The sequence below is a fragment of the Cyprinodon tularosa genome, unplaced genomic scaffold (assembly GCF_016077235.1).
Source record: "Cyprinodon tularosa strain WSP-4 unplaced genomic scaffold, ASM1607723v1 ctg111, whole genome shotgun sequence".
In the NCBI taxonomy this organism is placed as follows: Eukaryota; Metazoa; Chordata; class Actinopteri; order Cyprinodontiformes; family Cyprinodontidae; genus Cyprinodon; species Cyprinodon tularosa.
Genome location: NW_024037905.1, coordinates 160120 through 188060, shown reverse-complemented (window position 1 = coordinate 188060; position 27941 = coordinate 160120). Strand labels below are relative to the sequence as shown.

The window sequence follows — 27941 nt, the reverse complement described above, 5'->3', positions numbered from 1 at the left end:
TCATTCTCAGTCCCACTCACCCTCTGGCTTGTTCCACCACCAGTGTCCGGGGCTGGGAGGAAAACTAATCCTTTTCTAGGTTACTCATCCAAGCATATGTTGATTCAGAGCATCGAAGTCTTCTGCCGAGGCCTGAGCACCAAAGAACTTATTTTGTTTATGTCTTCATCTGCTTCTGTCACCTTGAACCACAGTCTACCTCTGCAGATGGCCACTCGCACTGCGCCTTGTTCTGCTGGAGGTTTCTTCCTGTTAAGAGAGTTTTCCTCTCCACTGTCGCTACAAGCATGCTCAGTGCGACGGATTGCAGAGAGTCAGTAAGTCGATGCAATCAGCTGGTTTTCCTTAGACATAGTTTGAGAAATATGATTCTGTTACCTGTATAAATAAATTCAATATTTTTTAACTTTCTGCATGAGTCTCTCCTGGGGCCTGTTTCAGAAAGGTGGTTAAGTGAAAACTCTGAGTTTTTTAACCCTGAAATGAGGGAAACTCTGGGTTTTCTGTTTCAGAAAGGGAGGTAAGTTAAACCTGAGAAAGCAGAGTAAGTCAAGCCCGTTTCTGAAAGAGAGGTAACTTATACTCAGAGTCAGTTACCATGGCAATTTACTCTGTGAACCTAACCTGGTCGGGAGCAGGTTTTCTTCAGAAAATCCAGAGTTTATTTTGGTCTCCTGCCCTTTTTTAAAGAGGAAGTGGTGTTTAAACACCTCATTGATTCTTTGGGGACATATTCATTGCACACATTTCAGTCACGTAGAGCGCATCAAAGGAAATGAAATGGCATGTCCTTTTATGGATGATCCTGTTGACGAAGAGGCTGTATTACTTCGTAGGGAGTTACATTTACGTCGGGAAAGGATTTTGAGGCCCAGAGTGGATTTTTTGTCATATCCCTATCCATTTTTATTTGAGCGTTACCGTTTTTCTTTACAGTCAATAAGATACATCCATAATCTCATCCATCCTTACATCAGAAACATCAACCATTGTGGCCGTGCTCTTACATCCGAGCAGATTCTTTGCGTTTGCCTTACGTTTCTTTGCGAATGGAAGTTTTCTTTATAACATCGGGGATGTTGAACATATTAGTAAGGCTACTGTTTGCAGAAACTGGCATTTACTGTAAATCACTGAACTGTGTCCATCTGTGCACCATAAGTTGATGGACCTTCCTCCTGCTGTTCTTCCACACTCTGGGGTGTAGAGATAAGAATGACCATTTATAGATATAAACTTGGATTCTATAGGCTACTCCACATATAAATGTGAATGTGTAGATTGTTTGATGTGTAGACAAATAATATTAAAATTACCTCTCTAGACCTGTCTGTGGCAGCAGAAACAGTTTCTTCATCCCCATCATCCTGTGAAGATGAGCATTTCATAGAGTACACTTTATAATATTATTTGTCATAATTGATGGTGTATGGAGTAGGCTACTGACAACTGGATGGGGTACTGTTGGGACAGGAGGCTCCAAGAGGCAGATATTACCATCCGAATCTGTTGGGACCAACAAAAAACCCAACCCAAAGTAATATAAATGGAAATATCACATTTAGTCTACATAAAAAATAACACTGTAGGTAGACCTCTTACATTTTATGAAGGCACTTAAAATCTTCTGGAGTGACTGGCTCTGGTGAAGTCCCTCCAGGAATTCCCTCAGCCATTGGCCTTCCAGCATTTAGGCTCAGGGCCATCTCTTCTGCATTTGTCAGGGGTGGTGGTGCAGGTCCTCCCCCTGTTTTACGAGCCTCTGCCTTCTTTCTGTTGGCTGAGTAGAAGTCAAATGAGAATGAACATTTAGACCTATGTCAAAAATGCTGCTGCACTGCTAGACACTGAATGCCATTTAGTCATTTAATATGTGAAATGTTTGTAAAGCCAGGTAGCTGATATACTCCCATGATGTGCTCAAGGCTTATCTGCTTGAAGTATGTTTTTATATTTTATTTTCAGCTGCTGCCATGTTCTTTTGATGCCTGCAGGATTGCACCTATTCATGAAAACTAAATTAGGTTTAATAAAATACTGTTCTTCCAGTTTCACCTCTGATATTATAACAGTTGGGTAAGTTACTCTAAAATAGTTCTTAATTACTAACTACAAATTTTATCTTCAACAAGTCTAATTAGATTAATGTAATAATTACTGTCTCTAGAAAGTATTGGTCTACTTACTAATTTGTTTTACTTACTTATTAATTACTTTCTAAATGCCAAATCAACCTCAACCACTTGAACAATACAAGGAGAGACAAGAAACTGCACTTCTAATGCTTTCAAATAAACAATATTCAATTGCATGAATTAATCTTAAATTGACCAAAGTGTGTAACTAGAGGGAGAAAGTTCAAATCAAAATATACCTTTTAAAATTTGATATTAAATCCACTATTGTTTTATAGTCTTTAATTTAATTACAGTATTTATATGACTTAAGTAACTTAAGTCATTACACCCAACACTGTATAAAAGTAATTAAAATGTAAACTTACGCATTGACTCAAGCAGCTATTTTCACCCAAGCTAACTCTCTCTCCTTCGCCGCTGCAGCCGTGTTGCTTTTTTTTTTAAATACATGTTCAAATTCTGCATATGCTTGCATAAGCACATCCAGTTCTGCTGGTGAGAAATATGCACACCTTTTTTTGTCTGACGCTGTTGCCATGGTGACTCGTAATATCTGTGCTCCATTGATAATGGCTTTTTATAGTTGTGGTGCACGCGCTTAACTCAGAGTCAGTCAATTTAGAGTTGATTGAACTAACTCATTTCAGCTGTTCTGAAACCCAAAACTCAGAGTTTCCAATCTCAGGATAAGTCAACTCAGAGTTCAAGTTTTAACTCAGAGTTGGTTGAACTTCCTTATTAAAACAGGCCCCAGGTAAATGTTATTTACTGAATTCATACGTTTGCAGATCAATTGAATATTCAACAACCAGCAGGTGATCAGTGGAAGTGCTTTAGATTTACAAAGATATACATTGCCTACTCTTAATATAAGTTAAAAGATTTTTACCCTGGTTGCTTTGCAAATTAATGTTTCTTCTACCTATTGAATAGTCATTCAGATATTTTTTTTATGTTATCCTAATTTTTGTGCGCGCCAATGCACATTAATAAACTTCAGTAAATATGCCAGCTCAACCAAATAATTTTTAGTGGCAGTCTTCAAGACAGATGACATTAACAAATCAGTAGTGAGAAGATAGCAGGTACATTTACAGAGCTTTTGTAAATAAACCTTTTGTAGAAAATATTGTTGTATCTTATAGTTGATAAAATGTGATGCATAATTTCAGTTTGGAGCTTAAACCCAAGTCAGTCAAAGCCAAGTAGTTGTTAATCTTGTTGTCATGATGATTTTGCTTTCACTTTTATTGTGTTCTGACTGTATCTGGGATTGTTCTTTAGAGTAAGGTTTTGATATATACTTTTGTTTTGTTTTCATATATTGTTTAAAAGTCTTTAAAATTTAGATAGTTTCCAGCTGTATCTAATTTTTTCCTCCGCACATTTAGTTTATCTCACTTTTATATTAGGCTCTTTCTCTTTTTGATTGGTTAAACTTTTTGAGTTTTAGTTCAGCCTGTTCCGTCTTATCTAAATCAATTAGTTTTCCTCAGTCCAACTGCTTCACTCTCTCCCACGCCTGTTCTGAACCCTTCTGATTAAGCTTGCCTGGTTTCAATAAAACAACCCAACCTTTTGGTTTCCTACTGGTCAGTGTTTGATTCTTCCATTAAAACACTTCGTACTACCTGCCTTTTTTTTATAAATCTGTCATATTTCTATATATCTTTTTCCATATATGCTCTCAAACATGATTTTTTTTCATCTGTGTTATTGTGGTTTGTGCCTCTCCAAATCCAGTGTTTGTAGCCAAATCAAATGGCTAAATTTGTCTTAAAATCAGCTGATGTTCAGCTTTTTTAAAGTTTATGTTAATAGATAATGTTGAGATATGTTTATGATGTTTTTGGTAATAATTGCTATTATATATATATATATATATATATATATATATATATATATATATATATATATATATATATATATATATATATATATATATATATATATATATATATATAAATAACTATTTAATATCAAGACATGATTTTTTTTTAAAATAATGCCTTTTATTTTCCTTTTTTATGGCAACATCTGAAAAATGAAAAAGAGTGTAGATCTTTTGCTTTCATTTATTCTAAAAAGAGGATAATTGTCCCTTTATTTAAACAGCTAACTATGAGCATGTTTGGGAACATTTAACTCCCCACTCTTCACTTTACTATTTTCTCTCATGCTAGTCCTGAGAATTAAATAAATTGCATGAATATATATTTTGAAGGAGATTTTAAGAAGTTATTTAATGTAATAAGTTATCTTAGAAGAAAGATGTCATATCTGACTAATTTATCATTGGGTGAAAACTAACCAGTCTGCCATGTTTTTTTTGTTTTGTTTTAGATTTCAGCTTTGAAACTTAATAAATATATATATATATATATATATATATATATATATATATATATATATATATATATATATATATATATATACACTCACCGGCCACTTTATTAGGTACCCCATGCTAGTAACGGGTTGGACCCCCTTTTGCCTTCAGAACTGCCTCAATTCTTCGTGGAATAGATTCAACAAGGTGCTGGAAGCATTCCTCAGGGAGTTTGGTCCATATTGACATGATGGCATCACACAGTTGCCGCAGATTTGTCGGCTGCACATCCATGATGCGAATCTCCCGTTCCACCACATCCCAAAGATGCTCTATTGGATTGAGATCTGGTGACTGTGGAGGCCATTTGAGTACAGTGAACTCATTGTCATGTTCAAGAAACCAGTCTGAGATGATTCCAGCTTTATGACATGGCGCATTATCCTGCTGAAAGTAGCCATCAGAAGTTGGGTACATTGTGGTCATAAAGGGATGGACATGGTCAGCAACAATACTCAAGTAGGCTGTGGCGTTGCAACGATGCTCAATTGGTACCAAGAGGCCCAAAGAGTGCCAAGAAAATATTCCCCACACCATGACGCCACCACCACCAGCCTGAACCGTTGATACAAGGCAGGATGGATCCATGCTTTCATGTTGTAGATGCCAAATTCTGACCCTACCATCCAAATGTCGCAGCAGAAATCAAGACTCATCAGACCAGGCAACGTTTTTCCAATCTTCTATTGTCCAATTTCGATGAGCTTGTGCAAATTGTAGCCTTAGTTTCCTGTTCTTAGCTGAAAGGAGTGGCACCCGGTGTGGTCTTCTGCTGCTGTAGCCCATCTGCCTCAAAGTTCGACGTACTGTGTGTTCAGAGATGCTCTTCTGTCCACCTTGGTTGTAACGGGTGGTTATTTGAGTCACTGTTGCCCTTCTATCAGCTCGAACCAGTCTGGCCATTCTCCTCTGACCTCTGGCATCAACAAGGCATTTCCGCCCACAGAACTGCCGCTCACTGGATGTTTTTTCTTTTTCGGACCATTCTCTGTAAACCCTAGAGATGGTTGTGCGTGAAAATCCCAGTAGATCAGCAGTTTCTGAAATACTCAGACCAGCCCTTCTGGCAACAACAATCATGCCACGTTCAAAGTCACTCAGATCCCCTTTCAACCCCATACTGATGCTCGTGTTAACGTGCAGTTGGACAGGTGTACCTAATAAAGTGGCCGGTGAATGTATATATATAGATATATATATATATAAATATTTTTTTATTTTTATTAATGAAACTAGCTTAAACTAGATGCCTGTAGCCAAAACTGCAACAGGAACAAAAAGGGTGCAATCTCGATCCCTTTGGAATGTCTTCTAAAGCAACCACTGAGTTATAAGTTTAGCAAAAAATAATGATTATAGATTCTTCTCACTCTTTAAAACTCTTCAGGTAAATAGAAAAATGAAAATTGTTAGTAAAAGCAAGATTACAGACTAGTTGTAGAATGGGTAATGAGATGGCATACACCAGTGAATCCTTAAATGACTAAAAGAGGATTCTTTCTTAAAAAGTGTTTTAAATCTCTTAGAACCATTTATTGTGCATTTCTAGCCTCTTCAGCAAAATATGTTATTCTGTCCTTAGACTGCCATGTTGGGTGAAAAAATGCATCCATATTTAATTTTGCTATTTGAACAACACACAAACTACACCACAGTACATTTAAGATTTTAATATACAGCTTTCAAGATAAAGTTCTTTGATAAACAAAGGAACAATTTTTGGCTATATAAAAAGCTATTTAGAAACAAGTGACTAGACTTGGAGACTACAGTGGTTGTGTGCTTATGTTTTTTAGGTATCAAACACAGACACATTTAGCTCAGAGTGAAGAGGGTACTCACAAGATTCAGAGAAAAAATCTCACTGATTAACAAGGTTCACTTCATCAATAATTTCAACCACATTACTACACACTGAGCCATTTATGAGATATACTTCCAGAAATAAGTAAAATAATAACAATCAGGTTCAGAAGCCAGTTTAATTTTGATCCCATCCGTAAGCACTAATCGAATTATGAACAAGTTTAAACAAAAAAGCAACAAAGAAGGCTGCATTAACGTCACGCAGGAAGTTTAAGTCCAAAATAGTGCATTCTGTCTCACTTTGATAATAACAAATTGATTTATACACCAGGCTTCAGTAGTGGCACTTTTAGTGATTGTAACAAAGAGATTCTGCACATATTAGAGAGCGTTGTGTTGCAGGGCTGCTCATACCTGCCCACTTAGGAAATTAACTTGATGGAGTGCAGCCAGTGCCAACCCGAGGGTACATCCATGTAAGAGGCTATAAGTTTATTATAGGAATTTATATGGACCAGACGCTGGCAGAAGATTCATTTAATAATTTATTTTATAGGATTAATCGTCATCTTAAACTGATGGGGCTAAAATTAAAGTGGCTTCTGATCTGAGACCCCCAGAGAAAGAGTGCTACAACCACAAAAGACAGAGGAAAGGTGTTTGGCAGTGCAGAATCATATGCAAAAAGGTCTTTGAAATATACAGCATACTGATGAATATCAAACCTGGGTCACCACGGAGTTCAAGAACATCAAAATGTGTGTATTTTGGACACTGTAAGGAGTTTGTTCAGAGCATTTCCTGAAATGCAACACATGCCACGTTTTTACAATATAGCCTTAAAAATGTCCTTTTTTGGGTTCTAACAAACTAGTGATCATACCCTCATGCTGACCCAGGAATGATTAGTTTGATATCAGAAAAAAGACTTGCAGTACAAGACACTTGTTAAATGCCCTGTGAAAAACTCTTCATTAGTTTCTCTTAAAGCTCAAGTAATAAAGAACATGGATCTTAGTTTAGTGAATAAAAATTTAAGCTTGTGTGTTTCTCCAATTGTCTGATCCAATGTGTACGTCAAACAAGTGTCGCAAGCAGAATATGCTGTGTTGAGCTCACCATTAAAATAAACAAACTATGGTTTTCATTTTTGTCTATGATTTCAGGTGATTTCTCACTGGCCAACCATGTGTGTTCTGCTCATTTTGCTGCATGTCTGGACTGATTTAAAAAAAATGGGTCTTAGCTCGCAGTAAATAATTGGCAGTATCCTTAGCGACCCAAACAGAGAAACCATGACTCGACTGAAATAGTGGAGTTATACTGTAGGCATGATCAATTGGATATTCAGAATTTGATTTGACTTATTAAATTGTAATGTAAAGAACCTAGATTATCCATCTTTAGAAATCACATTTCTTAACTTGAATATCCTTATTTTCCTACTGGAATTTCTGTAGCAAAAATTTTATATTGCATCTACTCCATGTGTTCAGTGTCCTTGGACAGAGACAGGAAGCTATAGATTAACTTTGGAGGGAATCTTGGAACTTAACTTGAAAAAATATTTGCAGCTTGCTTACTTGTGGTTTTAAGTAGAACATGCTAAATTGTTGTTCACAGCGCATTTATCATAAGAGCACCAAAGAAATTGTACAGCATATATACAACCCCCAAAGTGTAAGGCATAACACAATACAAGAGTACACGGCAGAGTCCCAAGTCAATCACTTTCATTTGTATGCTATAACGAACTACTCCGTGTTCAACACACTTCATTGCATTTTAGATCAACACCATTTGGCATGATTAAAATCATATTAAATGTCTGTTTAAAAATCATTTAAATCCCTTCAAGCTTCATGTCTGTCTGTCTTTGCATTCTGAGACCAGCTCCAGTTTCCTCTGGGTCGACCAGATATTTTTGTAAAACTCTGTCTTATCTGTGTATATCCAAATTCTTGAATACAGATATATGGTCTCTTCTTTCTAAAAACGAGAAAAACCCACTGAGGTGGCCTGTACTGTTTTAATTATTGTAAGCCTTTTTCCCTTATGTGCACCATAATATTTAAGGAACTGTACAATTGTACTGATTCAGTCTGTAAACAGTTGTGTACTTGTATTGGCAGTGTAGGCCTTTTTATTAGGATGCTGTATTTGAGTTTTTGTACAAAATGCACACAAGTTATCCTTTTTCTATAAATGCTGACACAACTTTAAGGTGATTAGGATTCATTATTTCGCCCCTAGGCTGAATGTTTCAGGGTTTCTTTGTATAGATATGTTACTGATTGTTTTTGCAAGCTGACACATTTTCAGAAACAGAAACTTTTTTTTTTAAATAGTAATTTTTTAAAACTTTTGACTCGTCATTCTTAACCCCTTTCAATTGTATAGCTGGTAAAAACTTGCAGATATCTGCTTTTTGCACACTGAACTTTACCAGATTATAATTGAGCTGTAAGATTGAAAAGAAAAGAAACATCAAGAACCAAATCTGAGTAAAATTACTGAAAGCATTTTTAGGAAGGTCATGGTTTAGGTGAGTGCAAAATGCAGGATGGTCCAAAATGGGGATGATCTCTGCTAGATGAGAAAGATGCTGTGAATAGTGGCATTGTTTGTTGAAAGATCCAGCAATCATGGCCCAAACAAGGAGCTCAGACAAGATGGATGCACATGCAGCATCTCACACAAGCTTAATGTCACTGCTCAATCTGAAACTCCCCAGATAATCATTAAGCCTACTCAAACGAGGAGTGTAGAAAGTATCTTCAATAGAATTTCCTCTCGGTTACCATTTATATTAGTGCTGCATTCAGTGTCAATAACGGCCTTCATCTGGGTTGAGCCACTGCCTGCTGGATACTTTGGCTTAGTAATGGTTAAGCTGTTTTGGTAATATAACTGGACTCATAGGTCCTTAGCACCTTAGGACAATTTAAGAATTTAAAATTACTCTCTGTGTCCAACATCAGGAGGTGATGAAGCAAGATGCTTTGTTTGTACACTGAAATAACCCTGTTATATTCAAACAAAGCCCTTTTGCCTTTACTTTTATGGAGCCATGTTATAACATTGTAAATTGATGTCTGAGAATGATACTTAAGCTGGATTTATGTGCAGATTTGACCTCTTAAAGTAATGTCCTTAATGACTAAATGCAGGTTTCAATTAATCAATACTCTTATTTTGTTCTCATGATCTTGTTTGGTCTTGGATTTAAAACTTCTACTTGCTCGAACTTTACTACATGTAATTTCTTGTACCTTTTCTCAGTATTAAGATCAAGAGTGAATGGTGTTCCACATATGCATTTTCAAAAAGGGAGAGGCGAGAGAAGACATAAAACACAATAAAGGTAAATTATGAAAAAACAATTAAAAAGATCTGTTGGAAAATGTCTTTGTAACCTTCTGTTCCAAAAAAAGAGAAATGCTGTTAAGAATTTTTACATTTTTTCCAGGGGTTACAGTAAATTTGTGGTCTTAAAGGGTTTTTAAACAAATGTTTGACAAACTGTGAATCAGAAAGGCTAGGGGTAGCTCCTTACGCTTGGTCTGGGGAGCCAAAGTCTTCTCCTCAAGAGCTACCATCCTACAACTGTTCATCCCTTCTCTAATAGACCAGAATCAAATGAGTGGTTCCTCACCATGCAGGGCTCAATAACATGCTTTTAGCTTTAGCTTCTGCTGTGTTGGTGAAGAGAGGCATCTACAAGTTGGAGGATGATGGCTCTCAAGAACTGGACATGAGAAAATTTGCTCTAAGGCCTATATGCCCCACAGGCGGGAACTCTTGTTTAGAGGATTTTTTCAGGGGGTGGTAGAAGTTTTTGGATGCTGAAAATGTGTCATTTTGTCTAAAAGGCGCCCATAACAGAGTTTGAAAAATTGTTTTTGTTAGCTGTTCTTGGAGAATTGGGGTCAGAGTTTTGGGTTAAAAATTGCATGGCCGTTGGCTCAAGATGAATTTTATTTTTGGTGTCCAACCTCATTTCAACACTCACTTACAAAACGTGATGAGACTAGATAAGGCAAATCTCTCTTAGCCAACCAAAGCAACGCAAGCCAAAAACAGGCCAGTAAAATTGCCCTCCCTGATCTGAGTTGTCAGCTTAGCAGTTGGAGCCAGCAGGGGTGTAGTTACTCAGTTCCCTGCGGATAGTGCTGAACGGCGACAGCTCCAGTTCAGTGGTGCACTCGTGCTCGTTATCATCACTGCCAGTGGCCGAGGAGGGTACGTGGTTACAGCAGCAGCAACAGCAGCAGTCCAGGAACGCCCGGCCTAATGGACGACACAGCAGAAGAAGCAGCGCCGGTGTCACAGCGGCCCGACAAAACAGCAGCAACTGAGAGAGAAGATGCAGGATGGACATGGTGTGCTCAGGAACACCTGCCGCCATGTATGCAGACACTATGTTGCATATGTTCTCAGGCACCACACAAGCGCCATATACGATTGCCAGAGCCACAACAGTGCAGTTCATCTGGCTCTCCAGCCTGATCTGCTTCTTATTACTGCGAACGCTGGCCTGCTCAGCGTGCCGGATCTTGCGTGCCGTGACAAGCGAGCAACCGATGGTGAAGAGGGTCGGGAGGCAAAAGTAGCAACCAAAACACCACCACAGCCGAGCACCCTCATAGGTCAGGCCAAGCACATAGAGCATATCAGGAAGAGATGTGGATATCCTGATAATGCAGCGCTCAACTGGGGGCTCATCCGGGAGTCCTGTGTCCTCCACCACGAGCTGTCGAATCAGGAGCTCTGGGAGGGCCAAGAGGAGGGCGCCGATCCAGATGACTGCCAGCTTGGCCGTTGTAGACGTGCAGTTCTCGATCATCTCGTAATACATCTGGACATTGGTGGCCGCACGAAAGCGGTCGATGCAGAGTGCACACAGGGTGAAGGTAGTAACGCCCAACGAGGCAACCTAAACAGAACAAAAATAAGGTTCAGCTTGAGAAACTGTTGTTATTGTTAGAATTATGTATGAAAAACATGCAATTCCAGAGAAATGTTTTTTTTTGCTGTTGTTGTAAATCCACAATTTAGCAACAAGTTCAAGTGGTGTACCTATTTTAGCAAAACCCTTAACACAATACAAATAATTTATTTCCTGATAGAAATGTCTCCTATAAAATACTCCTTTACTATTTAGCAGCAGCACATAAACTAATGACATTAAGCCTAAAGCAGCATCAGATGCTGCAGTATTTAGAAGCAACAGACCTTGAGAAATGCAGGTCTGGGCACTGCTCTATTTTAAACATTATAGTTGTTTTAAGCTAAAGGGAGAAAATGAAATAGAGCATATGATCAAGTCTTGATGGTTAAAACAATTGGATTGATTGTGAGAGATTATTGAAATGATAGCCAGCTATTTTAGTGATTAACTAGACAATAAAACATGCCCTTGACATGCCCTGACAGAGCAATTGACTTATAGAAGTAATTATACAAAAAAGAATAAAAAGATATACACAATTTTGAATTTGAAATACAAAAAAAATAAATTTTTTCTGTCAATATGCTCCATAGAGAACTCCTTAAGTGGAAAAGTTTTCATTTCAACTGGTTTAAATTCTGTAAAAAGCTCAATCAAAACAATTGACAGATTAATCGATTAGCAAAATAATCATTATAGCAACCATAATCATAACCCCAAACCTTTTGAGAAGGCAAGTTTCCTCACCAGCAGCTGGATAACTTATTTTCAGTTTAAGTGAATTTATATTTATGCTAAGAAACAAAACATTATCTTTCAGCCAAAAAACTCAGACGAAGCATCCTTTATTCACTGGCTCTCATGTCTTTTTGTTTTCCTCTGCTTACTATCTCCTAAACCTCTCTTCCTTTTTACAGAACCCTCCTTCCATCCTGCTCTTCATATCACATTTAATTACGGCAGCCAGATTCCCAGATGGCCCCAGTGAGCCAAGGCTTTGGTGATGTAAACACATCCATCCTGGACAGATATAGATGTACATGCTCTGCACGATGTTCAGTGTAAGTAGGCCTCCCTCACACATCATGAGACACACACACTGACACGGAGGTCCTAACCAGGCTAATGAAGGGTAACCATATGGAACTCTGAGGAGTAAGTGGGGGGAAAAAAACTGATGGGCTACAGAGTCATCAACCAGAACTGTGATCAACGTGGCTCCTTAACCAGAGACTGTAGTTACCTGTCAGACCATCTTGAGGCTCTTAAACAAGAAAAATGAATGGATAATGTTAATTTGTTTGGCTACGTCTTTGAAAAGCAAATTTTTTTAAAGGTTATCAAAGACCTGTAATTGGCATCAAGGTATATATTGCTTCATCAAACCCCTGAAGAAGAATGGGATTGGCTTTTCTAAGTTGAGTTCTTATCTATTTGCTTCCCCATTTTCTTGTGGGCCATAATGGATAGACGATGAACTAAACACTGGGTATCAGATGTGGTGTCCAGGTTTAATTAATAGGGAAGTTAATTTCCTATATTGGCTTGTATGTTTTGTTTTTTTCAACAATTCCTTTATTGATAAAGGTTGATACCTTTAGATGAAGTGTCTCATTTGTAAAAGAGACATATTCAAACACAGAATGCTACTTGATGTTGGACAACTGGTAATTGGTTGGAGCTTTTTGCTTCCTAGATGTCAGGAATTTCAATTTCTCAAAAGCCATTTTAGACCCCGCAAAGATATGAATGAGGCACCAGACAGGCTTTGCTGTTGTAGCTTACATTTATTCAGCTTAAGTTGCTCACATATATGAAACCCAATAATCTTGGTACCTGTCTGGTACTGACAAACCCATATTTTGCCCACTCTGAAATAACCATTTCAGTCGAGTTTGAAACTCATGTCCATAGATTAAAGGCTTCTAATTTATATAATGCTAGAAATCAGAGCTGGCAAAAGTATTTGCATTTTTTTCCTCTGGACTAAAAGTGCAGATGCCAATGTAAAAATGGACTAGATGGTAAGATAAAAAGTACTGGTTGAACTTAAAAAAGCTTCTATATTACACTCTAAAAAATCTAAAAATAAAATGATGCAAAAATAACTTGAATACTAAACCCTTGTAAAAGCATTTCTATACACATAAAATAGGTTAAGCTTCTTCTTTTGCTCCCTGTGTTGGTAGAAGAAAAAAACAATTCTGGCTTGTCTAGTTTTGGTCTTAATTCCAGACAGAATAATTTACTGAGGCCAAAATACATTCTAGAGCTCTGGTATTCACATTACTAAAGTTACAAATGGTACTGACATTGGAATGCAATTTGAAAAATAAAAATATAGATACGCAAACTGATAAAGGGGGGCAGATGGGGAATATCTTGTCTCAAAATCTGACCGTTCAAACGCAATGTTTTCCAGAACTCAGTCTTCATCTGTGTTGCAATCAATGTTTCTTCTGTAGAAAAAACAAAACAATAAAAAACTGGGCTCCAACTGAAGAAATTCTCTTCAAACTCTTGATTTCTCTTGTTTTGTTGCAGCTGTCATGTCATTATGCATAAAATTAACAAGACTGTTTGGTAGAAAATGAAGAGTACAAAGTAAAGATTCTTGTGCTTAAACGTAGCGAGTAAGTAAAAAGTCCTTAGAAAATTGAACACTAAAGCACAAATGACAAAAAAGCCCTTTAAGCACACTAGGTATTTATACTTGCTTGACAAATCTAGTTAAAAGGATCTTTTCATCCCTTGAAAAGGGCTTAGGTTTGACATATTGGCCTCATTTCATGCATGGCGGTATTCCACTTAAAGCAACCTATCCTGCCAGGTAATCTGTTTTGAGTTATTTTTATTTTTTTTAAGCCTAAGGTCCTTGATTGAATGACAATGTAATACCCAAGATGCACTCATATTAGTGGTGAAGTCCTCTACAAACTACAATTCTTCTGCATTTCTTTACCTTCTTTCAAACTTAAAGTTTAAAAATTATTAAAGCAAAAATAAATAAATGGTACAAATCTGTGTACCTGCAATAGTGGAAGTTACACTATATATAGCACAATTTGTACATTATTTCCTGTTTACTTTGACAATATAGAAAAATTCTAATGATGGAAATAATAATTTTGAAATCTGATCAAATTAAAGAACTTCACATGTTGGTCTGCTTTTTACCGTACACTTAAGTACTTTAAAGGTTGCTAGTCATATTGGCTCTTTAACATTTCCTCCGTCTGCTTTTTTATTCTTTTCTTAACAACTTTTATTTGGTCTGGTACCATAGATTGTCTCCTGTGTGGAGGCATTTATTACTTCTCGCATTTCAATGTGTGCCTGCTCTAGAATAAGTTGTTTTAGTCAATTTTTGAAGACACTTTTCCACAATCTATTGTTTGCTGTAAAGAAATCTGGAAATGACCAATAATTAGAAACCAATGCTAATAAAAAATCGGTTCTGTTTTAAAATTCTATACATGATCACAACAACGATGATTAATGGAAATGAGGTACAGCTTTAAGGCTTTAGACATAAATTATGACAAATTTTAAATTGGTAAAATACTCAACTATGATGGGGTTCAAATGTGATCTAACCCATGTATTCATCCCACCTTATATTCCTGGGTCAGGTTGTTGCTACTGTACGGCTGTGTATGGGAGGGTGATGCATGTAGACACATTTTCGGTATCTCTGTAAAAGCTGATTATGGTTTAAATGCTATAGCTAACCTGTTTAATGTTACTAATCATGACATCCCTGTATCACACTAATCTAATGACTACTTCCAGCTGGTGAGTGCATTTAGTATTGATAAGCAATATATTCTCTAAAATCATATGTCTTTGAAATGCTGGTAGGCAGATATCTCTGTATGCCCCGCTTCTGAGCCTTGAACAACAGTCCAGTTTACATGCGAAAGTGCTGGCAGACGCTGAATTTTTCATGACTAAAAACAGGTCTGGAATGGATTTAAAGGCTTCCATGGAGGGAGGGGGCACCCCGCTTTGATCAAGGGTGTTAGACTGGAAAGCAAGGACAGGATGAACAAGTACAGCTTTCTACTGGAGAGGAGATGAGGAGCTATAATACAGAGTGATATTCCTGAGTGATATTGCAAACCTGTATGTTATGGAGGGATATTTATATATATATATATATATATATATATATATATATATATATATATATATATATATATATATATATATATATACACAATTTAAAGACAGAGAAAAATAAAGGGCAGGAAAAGGACAGGAATAATTTCAAACAACAATGACATTAGTGGTGCAAAGCAATCAGAGGCAATTATCAAAGTAATTAATTTCAGAATGGCTTAAAAAGAACTTTAAAATACTTTTTACTGAGACAGTTTATGCCTTTTCCAAATCTGTTTGATACACTTTCCCTTATTTGGTCAATTTTCCTTTGAAGATTTTTTTAACTGTTAAACTTTAATTTTCTTTATCTCCCTTTTTAGTAATCAAAATAAATAAAAACTCATTAATTCATCCATTGGCCTTCTGGAGTCTTAAAGAAATAAAGCAGCACTTGAGATCGAAGGATTTTTTTTTTTTTCAATGCTCTTGCACAGCAGGTAAGATATTTTACCCTGGCGCTACTAATAAAAATGGCCCATTAGCTCCTCGAATCAAGGCTGTGAAAGCTGGTGGTACAAAAGCTCTTTCTTTTTTTTTATGGGGTCTTAACAAAGATTGGTTGCGTGAGTGTTGACCACAGCATGACTCCAGCTGCTGTCAGAGGCAATAGGTGCCATCAGGTGACGTATGGGCCGGTTTCAGAAACACAGCTACAGTGACGGTCTTTAATGGAGTGAGCTGAGAAGGACACCTGCTACACTTATTTGAAGTCTGACTCAGTGACTGCTCCAGGAGGCTATAACTTCTGCCATAAGACCCACACCTTTGATGCCAGCCATCTAAATTGGTTGTAAAAAAAGTAAAAATTTTTAAGGCTGCTGGAAAAGGGTAAAATATTGATCTTGCACTTCGCTCTACCAGCTGGCTAATTTAGTTGGCTAATTTGGGATGATTTCAACATAATGGATTTCCCTTTTCAATGAAAACCCAACAGAGTGGAGAAAATGTCAGACTGACAATTCTGTCTTGTGTAATGGCTTTATGACACTAGGTGGAAAAAAACATATATCAGGCTTATAAAGAATAGTGAGCTGAACGTATGGCTAACAATCCGCCAATAACCTTAGCTATCAAACAAGAATGGGCAGGCCAGTTTGAGATGTTCACAAACGCAGGAGCTTAATAAACACTAAACCCATGATCACCAACCCTTGAATATTTAAGCAAAACCAGGAGGAAACGCAGTGAGAGCCAATCCTGTCTGAGATGAAGAGGGAACTAAAACTACAATTTGCATTTAGAAGTTCACCAAGACTGAACATTAGGAGATTGGAAAATCATTTGACTGGCCTAGAGACCATTCAAATTATTTAATTAATTTGGTCAAAAGAAAATGAAAGTGGGAGTCCATCTTGGTGTTTTTTAAACAGCGTTGACAATAAGTCACAAAGATCACATCATATTAAAATAGTTTAACATTAAAATTCACTAAACACTAACGACAGTGACAGAAACCTGATATATTCCAAGAGAGGACCTCTGCGGATGAATATTTCTAACACCAGGCTGCAGCTGGGTCTTGGCAGTGATGCTGCCTATTGAACCTTTGAAATAGCCATGCTACTGTATACTGACAATGCTCGGCAACTCGCCTACAGATTAGGAGTTTAAATGAAAAATGTTTTGCGTCCATATTTTCTGTTAAATCTTGGTATATGGCCAATGGCTCTTCCAACATGTAATTCTACTAGATCATACTACCCTCCTAGATGGACTAGTGGATGCATACGAGTATTGAAAGTCAGAAGATTTTGTTGAAATAACCTTTGAGACATAGTTTTGTGTCGTAAACACTGTAAGGAGATGCCACGACTCACTAGTAATCTTTTCTGTAACTTGCTCTGCATTTATCCTAGAGAACTGGGACGAACAAATGCACAGTAAATAAGTATAATATTACTTTTGTCAAATACTCATACAAAGAGGAATAGACCCTGACACATTCGTACCATAAGTGCTCCATTCATTAAATTAAAAGGAACAATGCCACATTTAATGCTTTTGCCTCAGCACTGTCTGGTGCTATTTATATATATTTTTTTCCTAAAGCAATACATTTGCCTGTTATTTCCTAACATGTGGAAGATTTCCTCTAGGCATCATATGAAAGAAAAAAAAATCTCAGCACACAGTAGCTACTGCAGGCCTCCCATTCCGAACCATTGATTCCTGCCTGCCAGTGCCAATGCAGCAGCACAAAACCTCTCATAGCAGATTTTTTAATTCCATAAAGGCCTACCATATGCTGATGTTTCTGTGTTGACTTATGACTCCATTATTGCAATGATCTAATGAATATTTCAAGCTTGCATGGATCATTATTAGTTAAGTACCCAACAGAAGACCCAAACTATACTGCAAGCTGATGTGTAATCTTGTTACAACACATAAAAATATAGTATCATCTCATGCATAGACAAAGAGCAAACTGAATGAACCCCCATGTATTATATATGCAGAACCGCTAATTACATCATAAAAAATTAACAAGATTAACAATCAGTTATGTTCTTAGACTGGATGAAAATGAATAGAGCATGAGAGCTTTGTATAAAATGAGTCGTATCTTTCTGAGTACATATATTTAGTATGTGGGTGGTCAAATGCTCTCTGATTAGCTTCAAGTGAGTGGATCTGTGTGTTTTCTCCCCTGAGGCTTGTTTCTAATTACAGATAGCTGATGCAAAAGAGCAGAGCAGGGGGAAAGCCTCAGGCAGCGATCAGTAGAGGCAAGGCCATCCCATCCATCTGGAGGATCAGCACACCCTGACTCTAAGCTTTTGTCTTGCATTGTGTGTTTGAGTGACTGGGGAAGAATACAAGACATGGGGATAAACTGCGATCAAGCTAATGAAGAAAATTACCTATTACCGGTAGGTTCTAGTGAAACATTTGATTCATGATACTATTCTTTAAACAGGCATAATACTTACAACAACAGCCTGTGAGCATTTTGGGTAAAACTTAGTGGCATAATAAACAAATGCATTACACAGAAAAAACACAGAAAAAGGTTTGATTATAATTTAGTAGCACATGTGTCAAGGTGATGTATATCCTGCCCTTAATTGACAATTTCAACCCTATATACTGTATGAGTCTCCTTCTGCCCCGATCAGTGGTTCTATGAAACCCATTTCTCTCTCTCTTCACCTTCTCAATCAATGGTTGCCTTGTTTTTCAAGTCTTTTTTTTTTTTTTTTGTTAAAGACTCCGGGACATGTTGGAAGCCCCTGCAAGCTGCTCAAACTAAAGGGTGAAACTCAGCACACAGATTTTTGGAAAATGGCCAAATATAACGGTGCACCAATAAGGCTGTGATGTGATTACTACTACGGACTTATTGGGAACTATTATGGTAGAGAAGTTGCAAACCCTTTCCACAGTTTTTATTTTAAAGAGAACCTTAAAATAATTTGGTATTTTCACTTCCGGCTTATAATCGTACCCAACTGAACAACTGAAATATAAAAGCCAACAATTATTGCACTCCAAGCAGTCCTTTGCAATATGAGGACAGCGTTAATCCAAAGGCAAAATACTTCCTCCATATTGTGTAACCTTACTGAAATTGCTACTGGTGATCTACACTTGCTACCAGATCCAAAACCCTCCACAAAAAAGTCATTTACGATATTGATGTGAGATAGGATGTAGACAAAAATGGACTTATGATTTTTGAGTAATAGTCTGCTTAAATAGCATTTCTTAATGTTTTAGAGTTACCACTGTTCAGTTGAGGGTGCTGCTGTTCATTCTTAAATTTAGAAGTACTTATATTTGTAAGACAAGTAATGCTAATGCAGAAATATGAATTGATTGAGATTCTGGTCCTGGGTTATTAACGGTGTTTTGGTGAGAAGGATGCAGAATGCACTTTATGCCATTCTGTTTGTAAATACTAACAGTCAATTAACTGCTTCTCACCTAAATAGCACCCATTTACTAGAGTATGGTGATGCAGCGGCATCAAATGTTCTGCTGTGCTTGGAAGGCCAAGTAATTATCAAAGCCACATATCCTGTCTTTTTTAGAATATCATTACATCTCTGTTCAATTAAAATTACGTTTTTTTATATTTAATGCAACAAATTAAAATATAATGACTTAATTTAATTTTTTTAAACTCAGCATATTGTAGGAAAAACAGACTTCCAGTTAAGTAAAGATCCTATTGATGCAAATGAAAAATGATTTTTAAGAAGGCCACTAATCAATTAAATCTTAATCTGTGTATAGGATCAAATTTAGAATAATTCATTAATCAGTTATTGTTGCATCACTACTTTGAAGCATTATTTTCACAGCTTTCATTCTAACATTCATTGCAATGAAACTGTTAGTGTATTTTTTCTTAGAAATTTTCTTTTCCAAATCTCTCTACCCCCTCCTCAGATGACAACAGCAGCCTCTTAAATATCTTTTGAGTAGTTCTGCAAATGACATCTGCCTCAGACAAATGGAGCTTCTTTGTTCCATCAATTCAGCTCCACCTTTTCCAACTGGTGTGTCTAGAGCAGCTGGGAGTGAGGGGGTTATAACTGAGAGGGGTAGAGTGCAAAACAAAAAGCATGCTTAGTCTTTTTCATATGTGTATCTTACAAGACTGAATGCTCAGTAAAAAAACACGGTCTAATATGTAAAGCTCAAGATGCTGTTTGGTTAATTAGACCAAACTAAAACATCATGGCCTCAGCTTCTAAAATACTACTACGAGAGATCAAAAGGAGATCACCATTGAAGAAATCGTCAATTGGTTCCACATTTTGACAGTTGTCTTTTATCAGCTGTTTTCCTCCAGATGCCAAGGCGTGTTTTTGCTCATCTCAAATTAAAACTTCCAAAGCCAATTTCAAGGTGATATTTAAGTTCCAAAAGTTAATGGAACCCCTATAAACTCAAGGAGATCTCTAAAGCCTCAGCTACTTAACTCCAGATTATTAGTGTTTACTACATTTTATCCAAACTAGACTAGGGGATTCCCAGTAAAACAAGCAGATATACATATGAGAGCTGCAGCTAACAATTATTTTGCAAAACGTTTAATCTGTCGATTATTTTTTATTAATTAATCAATTAATAATAATCACATAGCCTATTATGCAAATTTTTCACTAAAATTTTACTAAAATAAACTAGGTGAAACTAAAATGTTTCTACTTTAGTTCTGGATTGAATTTATTGACAGACGACAATGTTTTTTTAATCTTAAATGCAAAATGTTTACAGATTTTTTGTTAGAATTTTGATATAATTACTGCTCTAAGTGGGTTGTTCTGTCAGCTAAAGGCATGTTTTAGTCTCTAAAATCCAGTTAATGATTAATCGAATACTAAAATAGTTGAAGATTATTTCAATAATCAATTAATTACGATTAATCGGATTAATTGTTTCAGCCCTAATACATTTACTCTGTCAGATGGTTGCAGTAATTTCATCCTAACTACATCAACTAGAAAATCCTCAGCTTAGCTTGCAGGACTAAGTTCAAAATACTCAATGAGTTTAACTTGCGCTTTCAATTACCTTGTCCATTTCGGTTTTTAACTCTTGTACTAATGCTTTTTCATATATATCTGTATAAACAAGCAAGATGCATGTAATAAACGGGGAAGAAGGAATGTCGAAAAGAGGCCTCTTGTTGTTAAAAATGATTCACATTCATCCAGTCGACCATAAACGACCATGTTGACTCTAAATGTCACCAAAAACTAAATTTTTGAGGTAGGCTATGACAAAATATTCACCCCAGTGTGGATGGAAATAAAGCAACATTTACACTAACACTTCAATAAACGACCACTCTAAAAACAAAGTCGAGAAATTTTTTAGATTGGCAAAGTCTTGGACTACAGTGTTCATAAACATTTCTAACCATTCTGACAACATGCAGAACTGTACGAAAAGTAGGGATGTCCCAATACGACTTATTCAATTCCAGTATCAATATTGCAACTTTGAGAATATAACCGATACTGACCTGGTATGATATTAGAAGGGATCATACCAGCTTTTATTACTTATTTTAGAATGTTAGGAAAGCTTTGATCAAGTAATATTCCTAAAAGGGAAAACAAAAATCAACAACAAAAGGTATGAGAACCACTGACCCATATAAAATAATCCAATGAGTTACAAAAACTTTTAACAGTTGCAGCGTGTTTCTATCAGCATTAAACTATATCACAGATTTTAGACCCTGGCCGATAAAAACCTGATAGTGTTTTGGCTAATATTGAATCACTATTAATATCTGATGGGGACATTTTAAAGAAAAGCATGGGTAACATAATGGGGTTTTGGTTCTAATTCCCACTAGACTTATTCTCTTAAAATCAATTTAAGGCCTGAACTGTGACATACTGGGGACCCGTCCAGGGTGTCCCCTGCCTTATGCCCATAGCCTGCCAGTGATGCCTCACGTGACCCTTACAGAATGAGTGAGAGAACATGGATGGTTGGAATAACTTTTCACTTTCATGACACAATTTTCAGAATCTAAAAATTATACAGTAACTTTATTTACTTAGCCTTTTGCCACAGGTGTTAGGTGAAAAAAAATTCAAGTTATTGCCAATTAGTTTAGGCTCCGTTATCACTTTTTAGCAGAAGAACCAAGCCAGGCTGTCTACAATAACAACTGCAAAGCGTATCAGGGATAATGCAAGATGGCTGTTTCACAGATTTCGATTTTGTCCAGGTTTCCCCACAATTTTACAGCTGTGTTTTCTGACACCTTGCAGCAGAAGATTGCTTTCTCTTTGAGGCTAAGAATTCCACGCTCCACTGAATGCTGAATAAAACAAGGTTTACCGAAGATGGCACCATGGGGAGCTTCCACCCTTGGTGTATGCTTAACCATTCAAGCAATTTCAAATTCACATAAAGACATATTTATGCCTATGCATACACTTATCTTCTCTCCAAATGTTGATGCCAACATCAGTAACTGTGTTTGGGGTAAGGGGGGTTTGGGGTAATTTCATATGCATTTGGGTTTATTCAAAGAGATTTTGCTGAATGCTCCTAAGGGAGAGTAATACCCTTAGGCCACATTACTTAGTCTGTCGCTACACATGCATGCACACATACCTAAATAAACCATGATGCGACACGGTGTGTGTGTCGCAATGATTACATCTTCACTTTGAGTATTGAGAGGAAAAAAGGGCTCCTTTTTGAACACATCCTGCATGCATTAGGCTATGTAAGCGTTTAATTGAGATTATTGATCTTTGATCAAACAATAAATAATACATATGTACTCCTTAGGTGTTTTTACATTGCTTTCTGTCAAACCCAGCAAAGTCTAAAAAGTGCTTATTAATACATATTAACTCAAGGGCAAATTTGAAGAAAAAAATAAATAATCCCTGCCTACTTATTTTGAGATGTGCAACATCAAAATCTAAATAATAATGCTGCGTTGAAATCTCTAAATAATTGCATATGGGATCTATTTCTGTCTGCAAACTTGCTTATGTACCTCCAGATCTCAAACTTAAAAACAGGTGGACAAGAGTCTGAAGTTGGAATTTTAAGGACGGATACAAAACTTCCCTCCCAATTTAAAGAGGAAAGAGTGAAAAATGTCTGCAGAATATATTGGCAGAGATTTATAAAGGAAATTAGAGGGAAATGGAAAGTTTGTGCTGCAAGAAGCTAAATCAACCTTTTTGGATAAGCTAATGTTAGCATAACCAGTCAGTGAAGTTGGTTACAAATAGGACTGAGCAGCCTGTTGTCCAGTCATCCCATCCCAGACTTGGCACATAGTATGTCTGTGTTTTTGAAACACTCTTTGAACACAGAGTATAAAAGAAAGCATATCAGCAATGCTGCACTCTATGTGCACAAATAACTATTTTGCTTTATCAATCAAAATAAATCTCAATGTTTAACCAGAAGAAAATTTGTATATCAAGATATAGCTTTTCTGTTTGTTGCTATTTGCTTAGCTATATAAGCTGCTTGTTTAGTAAACTTTTATATACTGAAAATATTTTTTATCTTTATGAGAAATACATTAATCCTTTATGTATACAGAAAAAAATTCTTAAGGCTCAGTCTTTCATAGGTTTAATAGTTGAAAGAAGTGTATTTGTGCTGCAAATAAAGCAGATTTGTGAATAAAGTAGGGTTCCTCTTGCATCTGTCATACGATCAAATTTAAGGCCTCTACAACCAAGCTCCTATGCTGCATTTCCACTCCAGTTTGCCCTGGTTGGAATAGTAAAATCTTGCTGGAGTGATCCAAAAATGGATGAAAATGGATCACAGAAAAAGTGTGCTAGACTGAACACTTACAGGCATAGAGACATTTATAAAAAGGTAGATGAACAGAAATGATTAGAATGTTCAAAGACAACTCAGATTCTGCTATGCTCTCTGAAACGGGAGGCTTAATGGTACTAATGCAAAAGTAACATATTGCGTTAACAAATGGAACATCGTAACAATGGCAAAAAATAAATGTTGTGAAATGCTCTGAAATAAACTCTAGATACCAAGTCAAATGTTCAGTAAAAGACGACTATTCTGACTGATCGCTATTTCCTCTCTTCTCTGAAACCCATGAGGAAAACCTCCTTACTGTCTGGCCACTGTCAGTCAGAAACCCTATAGTAGCTTTCTGCCAATCAGCATCGAGTAGCCAGCTTCATAACCCGCCCCCGCTACATATACCCCCTAAGAGGCTTGGCCTCACTGGAAGTGAAGTATTTATTTTTACACGTGTTATCCAATCAGAGCCTTCTTTCTTTTTGCTCTCCTCCATAGCCTCGATGGGGATTTCCCATAGATACTGACAGGCAGCGTCCTGCTGCTCCAAGATCGGATGAGAGATGAGAATCCAAAATTTTGGTGTGGTTACAGGTCTAAGTTAATTGCTCAGTCAGCTAAAAGCATGTTTTAGTCTCTTTACTTCAGTAAAACATTAACCGATAACTGAATCAGTTAACAATTATTTCAATAATGGATTAACCACAATTAAGTCCAATAATTGTTTCAGCCCTATTAAAAACTATCATGAAATCTAAAGAGGCTGTCTGAGGCATCCAGATGGATGATGTTTGCAGCTTGCAATTTATGTATCAGTCAAAGTCAAAACAGCATTTTTACATAAAAAAAAGTCCAGGTCAGGCTGCTCAGTTCCTAATAAATGTTTCACATACACGTTTGCTTTCCAGTTTAAACTTGCTTGATCGTTTGAAATGTTCACAGTTTGGACTGCTCAGTGGAACAGTGTGCAGCACTGCTGCCTTGCAGCAAGAAGGTTCTGGGTTCTATTCCCAGCCTGGTGGGTCTTTCTGCATGGAGTTTGCATGTTCTACCTGAGCATGGATGGGTTCTCTCTGGGTACTACAGCTTCCTCCCACAGTTCAAAAACATGACTGTTAGGTTAATTGGCTTCTCTAACTTCTCTTTAGGTGTGAGTGAATGGTTGTTTGTCCTGTTTGTCTCTGTGTTGCCCTTTGATAGACTGGCGACCTGTGCAGGGTGTACCCCGCCTCTCGCCAGTAGACAGCTGGAGATATCCCTGCTTGGGATAAGCTTGATGGAAAATGGATGGATGGATGTTCCAAGTGTTTATATTTGGGCATATGTGTAGTAATATGGATTACAGTTAAATTCACAGTATATGAACACATCTGAGCATCTTATGCTTCTTTTTCCATTTTTTTTCTTTTTCCCCCCTAAAAATAAAGGTTGCGGCCCCTAAAAAGAAAGCATCTCGTTTGGACAAAATTCATCCTGTGGTTAAATCTAACCCTATATTTCAGAACCTGTAATTTTCAAGCTCATCTCTTCCAATAACACTAATCAGTCCATCGGATGCATTTCTGTAGTTATTAGATAGGGACAGCACATTAAAGTAGATGGCTTGCAACTGGCGTTGTTCTGCCTCAGAAAATGGGAGTTATCTGCAGAGGTTGCAAGTGCAAAACAGTTTTGTTGGCTAAATTTAAGGTGGTATTAATAGAATATTTTAACTTAAACCTGGTGAAATTACATACAAGGGAAGAATTTAGGCTTTTAATTGGAAGATAAAAATAGGCGTCTTTCTTTGCCTTGTATATTGTAATTCAATACCTCCACCCCAGCAATTAACATCATCATTACCTCCACGTAGGGCACCACTTTGCAGGTAAACTCTCCCAAAAGCCATGACTTGGTGAGCTCATGGAAAACCACCATAGGAAGGCAGAAGAAGATGAGCACAAAATCCCACACAGCCAGATTGGCCAGGAGGGAGTTGGAGATGCTCTTCATATAGTAGTTCTGGCACACTATGCATAGGATGGCGATGTTACCCGCTATTCCTACCAAGAAAATGACACCGGCCACGCATGTGATCGCGTAAGCCCCGAAAGTCTGGCTTGTCACTGGGTAGAAGGGGTTTTTAATCTCGTCCCCAAAATCCGGGGAACCGGGAGGAGTGATCGGAGTGGCGTCCCATGGGTTCTCCTCCCTGAAGGTGAAAACCTCCGCCCTCCTGGTGAAGAGGTCAAATGGGAGGTCAGTGGAGGTGAGCGCCACCGGTTTGGGGACTGGTTCCCACGGTGATGAAACTATTGCGCTTCTGTTATGCTTGTTCCTCCACCTCCTGACCGTCTTAGAGCCTCTCTGGTGCTTGTCCTCCTCCTCCTCCACCCCTCCTCCGTCCTCCCGACCCATTGAAGGAGGCTTAACCGCATTGTAGTGTCCACCTGCCGGCGTCCCCGCGCCACCATTCAACTTGATCCTCTTATTATGGTGGCGCGTCGCGTCCCAGTGGGACTCCACGCCTGGATCATCCACGGGTGTCAGGCTCCTATTGAAGTTGCGTTTACCGTGGCCACTTCGCCTCGTTTCCCCCTTCTTCCACAGCCGAGTGGAGTTGAGGCTCGCACCTGTGGCGTATCCCGGGAAGAGCGCGCGCTCTCTGGCTTTATTTGGATGGCTCTCCTGGGGAGGATTGTGGAAAGTCCTGCCAGAGTAACCGCTGCTGATGCTTTCGTCTTTGCTCCCAACTTCTGCATTATTATTATCCAGGGATAACAAAACGTGTGCATGACCCAAAATGATAACTAACGTCCAAGGCTGCAGAAACTGCATGATCCAGGTATTAATGCACCGATCTCATCTTATTTCATCCCCATCATGAGCTGCATCTGCAACCCCCCGATGCAAAATATCCCAAACGCGCAACTGTCTTCTCCGTCAGCTTTCAAACTGTTTGGATTATACAAGCATCCAGAAGAAAGAAAGTAAATGACTGAAAAGGATGCATTTCCAACCAAACGTTCTGCAGTATTTAATTTCCAGCTGTGCTCCTCTCTGTGCGCTACTTCAATGGGCTGGGTCGGCGGCAGCAGCAGCGTCAATGCGGTGCAGTCGGTGTGTAAAGCCCGCTAGACTGTGATGCACCAGAGAGGAGGGAGAGGGGGGCTGTTGATGCTCTCCTTATCCTTCTTCTTTCGCTTTCTGTCCGGGTATAGGACCGCGCGCTGCAGGAAAATGGACTCCCCTGGCGGCTAACCCCGATCTGTCATCTCCCATCCATCATGGAGCATCCAGCAGCCCCGGAGCGCACTGCGGCTGTTGCCTCCTCCCCTCCGGTGGAGAAAAGCATGCCACGCCCGGTGTCTAATAAATACGTTCGCCCTCCCAATTTTTTTTTCTTTTTACGGTAGTTTATTTTACGCAGAGCCGTGACATCAATTAGGCTCGATCAAAGATCTAATTTTTTAGGGTACATTAACTTTATAAAATGCATTCTTACCTCTAAACATGTTTGCTATATTGTCATGTCCGAAATGCAAAGTTAATGCATTTGGAATATTATTAAAAAAGGGACAAACAAATTTGGTAAAATCTGCAAAGTGTGGCAGACATTTCCTTTAGCCCTCCCATCTTGTAGCTCCTGCAGTTATAAATAACCTTGCAAAGTTTTTCCTGACTTATGGTTTTACATAGCCATGAAAACTGATCCTTACCTTTAATCCAGCAACATGCTCCCTTCTTTTGGCTGTTGGCTCCTTTCTAAGCTATAGCATCTTCATTTAACACAATGGGAAACAGAAGACCCTCACAACATTTTTTTGCAATGCATTTTATCAAGGGGTATCTCAAAAGAAGCTGAAAACATCACATGCCTTTCTTTTTGGGATTTTTTTGAAAGCTACATATACAGGTTTATCCTTATTTCTCTACATAATAATTGTAAAGTTGTGCAAGATGACAAAACCTGAACATTTTCAAGAGTTATGAACAGTTTTTGCAAGGCCCTGTACTTTTAAACTCACTGGTCTTTAAAGGGGTTATAGAATGCAAAACCGAGTTTCGATTGTCATGATAGTTCAGTGGGTGAAATGGACGTACAGAGAAGTTCAAACCCCATCGACATCTCCTTTCTCTGCAAACCTCACAATTCTAAACTTCCACCTTAAAGTTGACGTAAACTCGGGGATGTTGCCTTATTTGGTAGGCCTGTACTTTTGTCAGACGGTAT

General features: G+C 37.8%; 1 protein-coding gene across 1 annotated transcript; it reads right to left on the bottom strand.

Moving 5' to 3' along the window:
• Positions 1-10013: 10013 nt before the first annotated feature.
• gpr37b (G protein-coupled receptor 37b) lies at positions 10014-27056 on the bottom strand. Its single transcript, XM_038298346.1, has 2 exons — positions 25571-27056; positions 10014-11269 (listed from the first exon to the last, which is right to left on the bottom strand). The coding sequence occupies exons 1-2, from the start codon at positions 26543-26545 to the stop codon at positions 10454-10456; spliced, it is 1791 nt and encodes a 596-aa protein (XP_038154274.1). The 5' UTR covers positions 26546-27056; the 3' UTR covers positions 10014-10453.
• Positions 27057-27941: the final 885 nt, after the last annotated feature.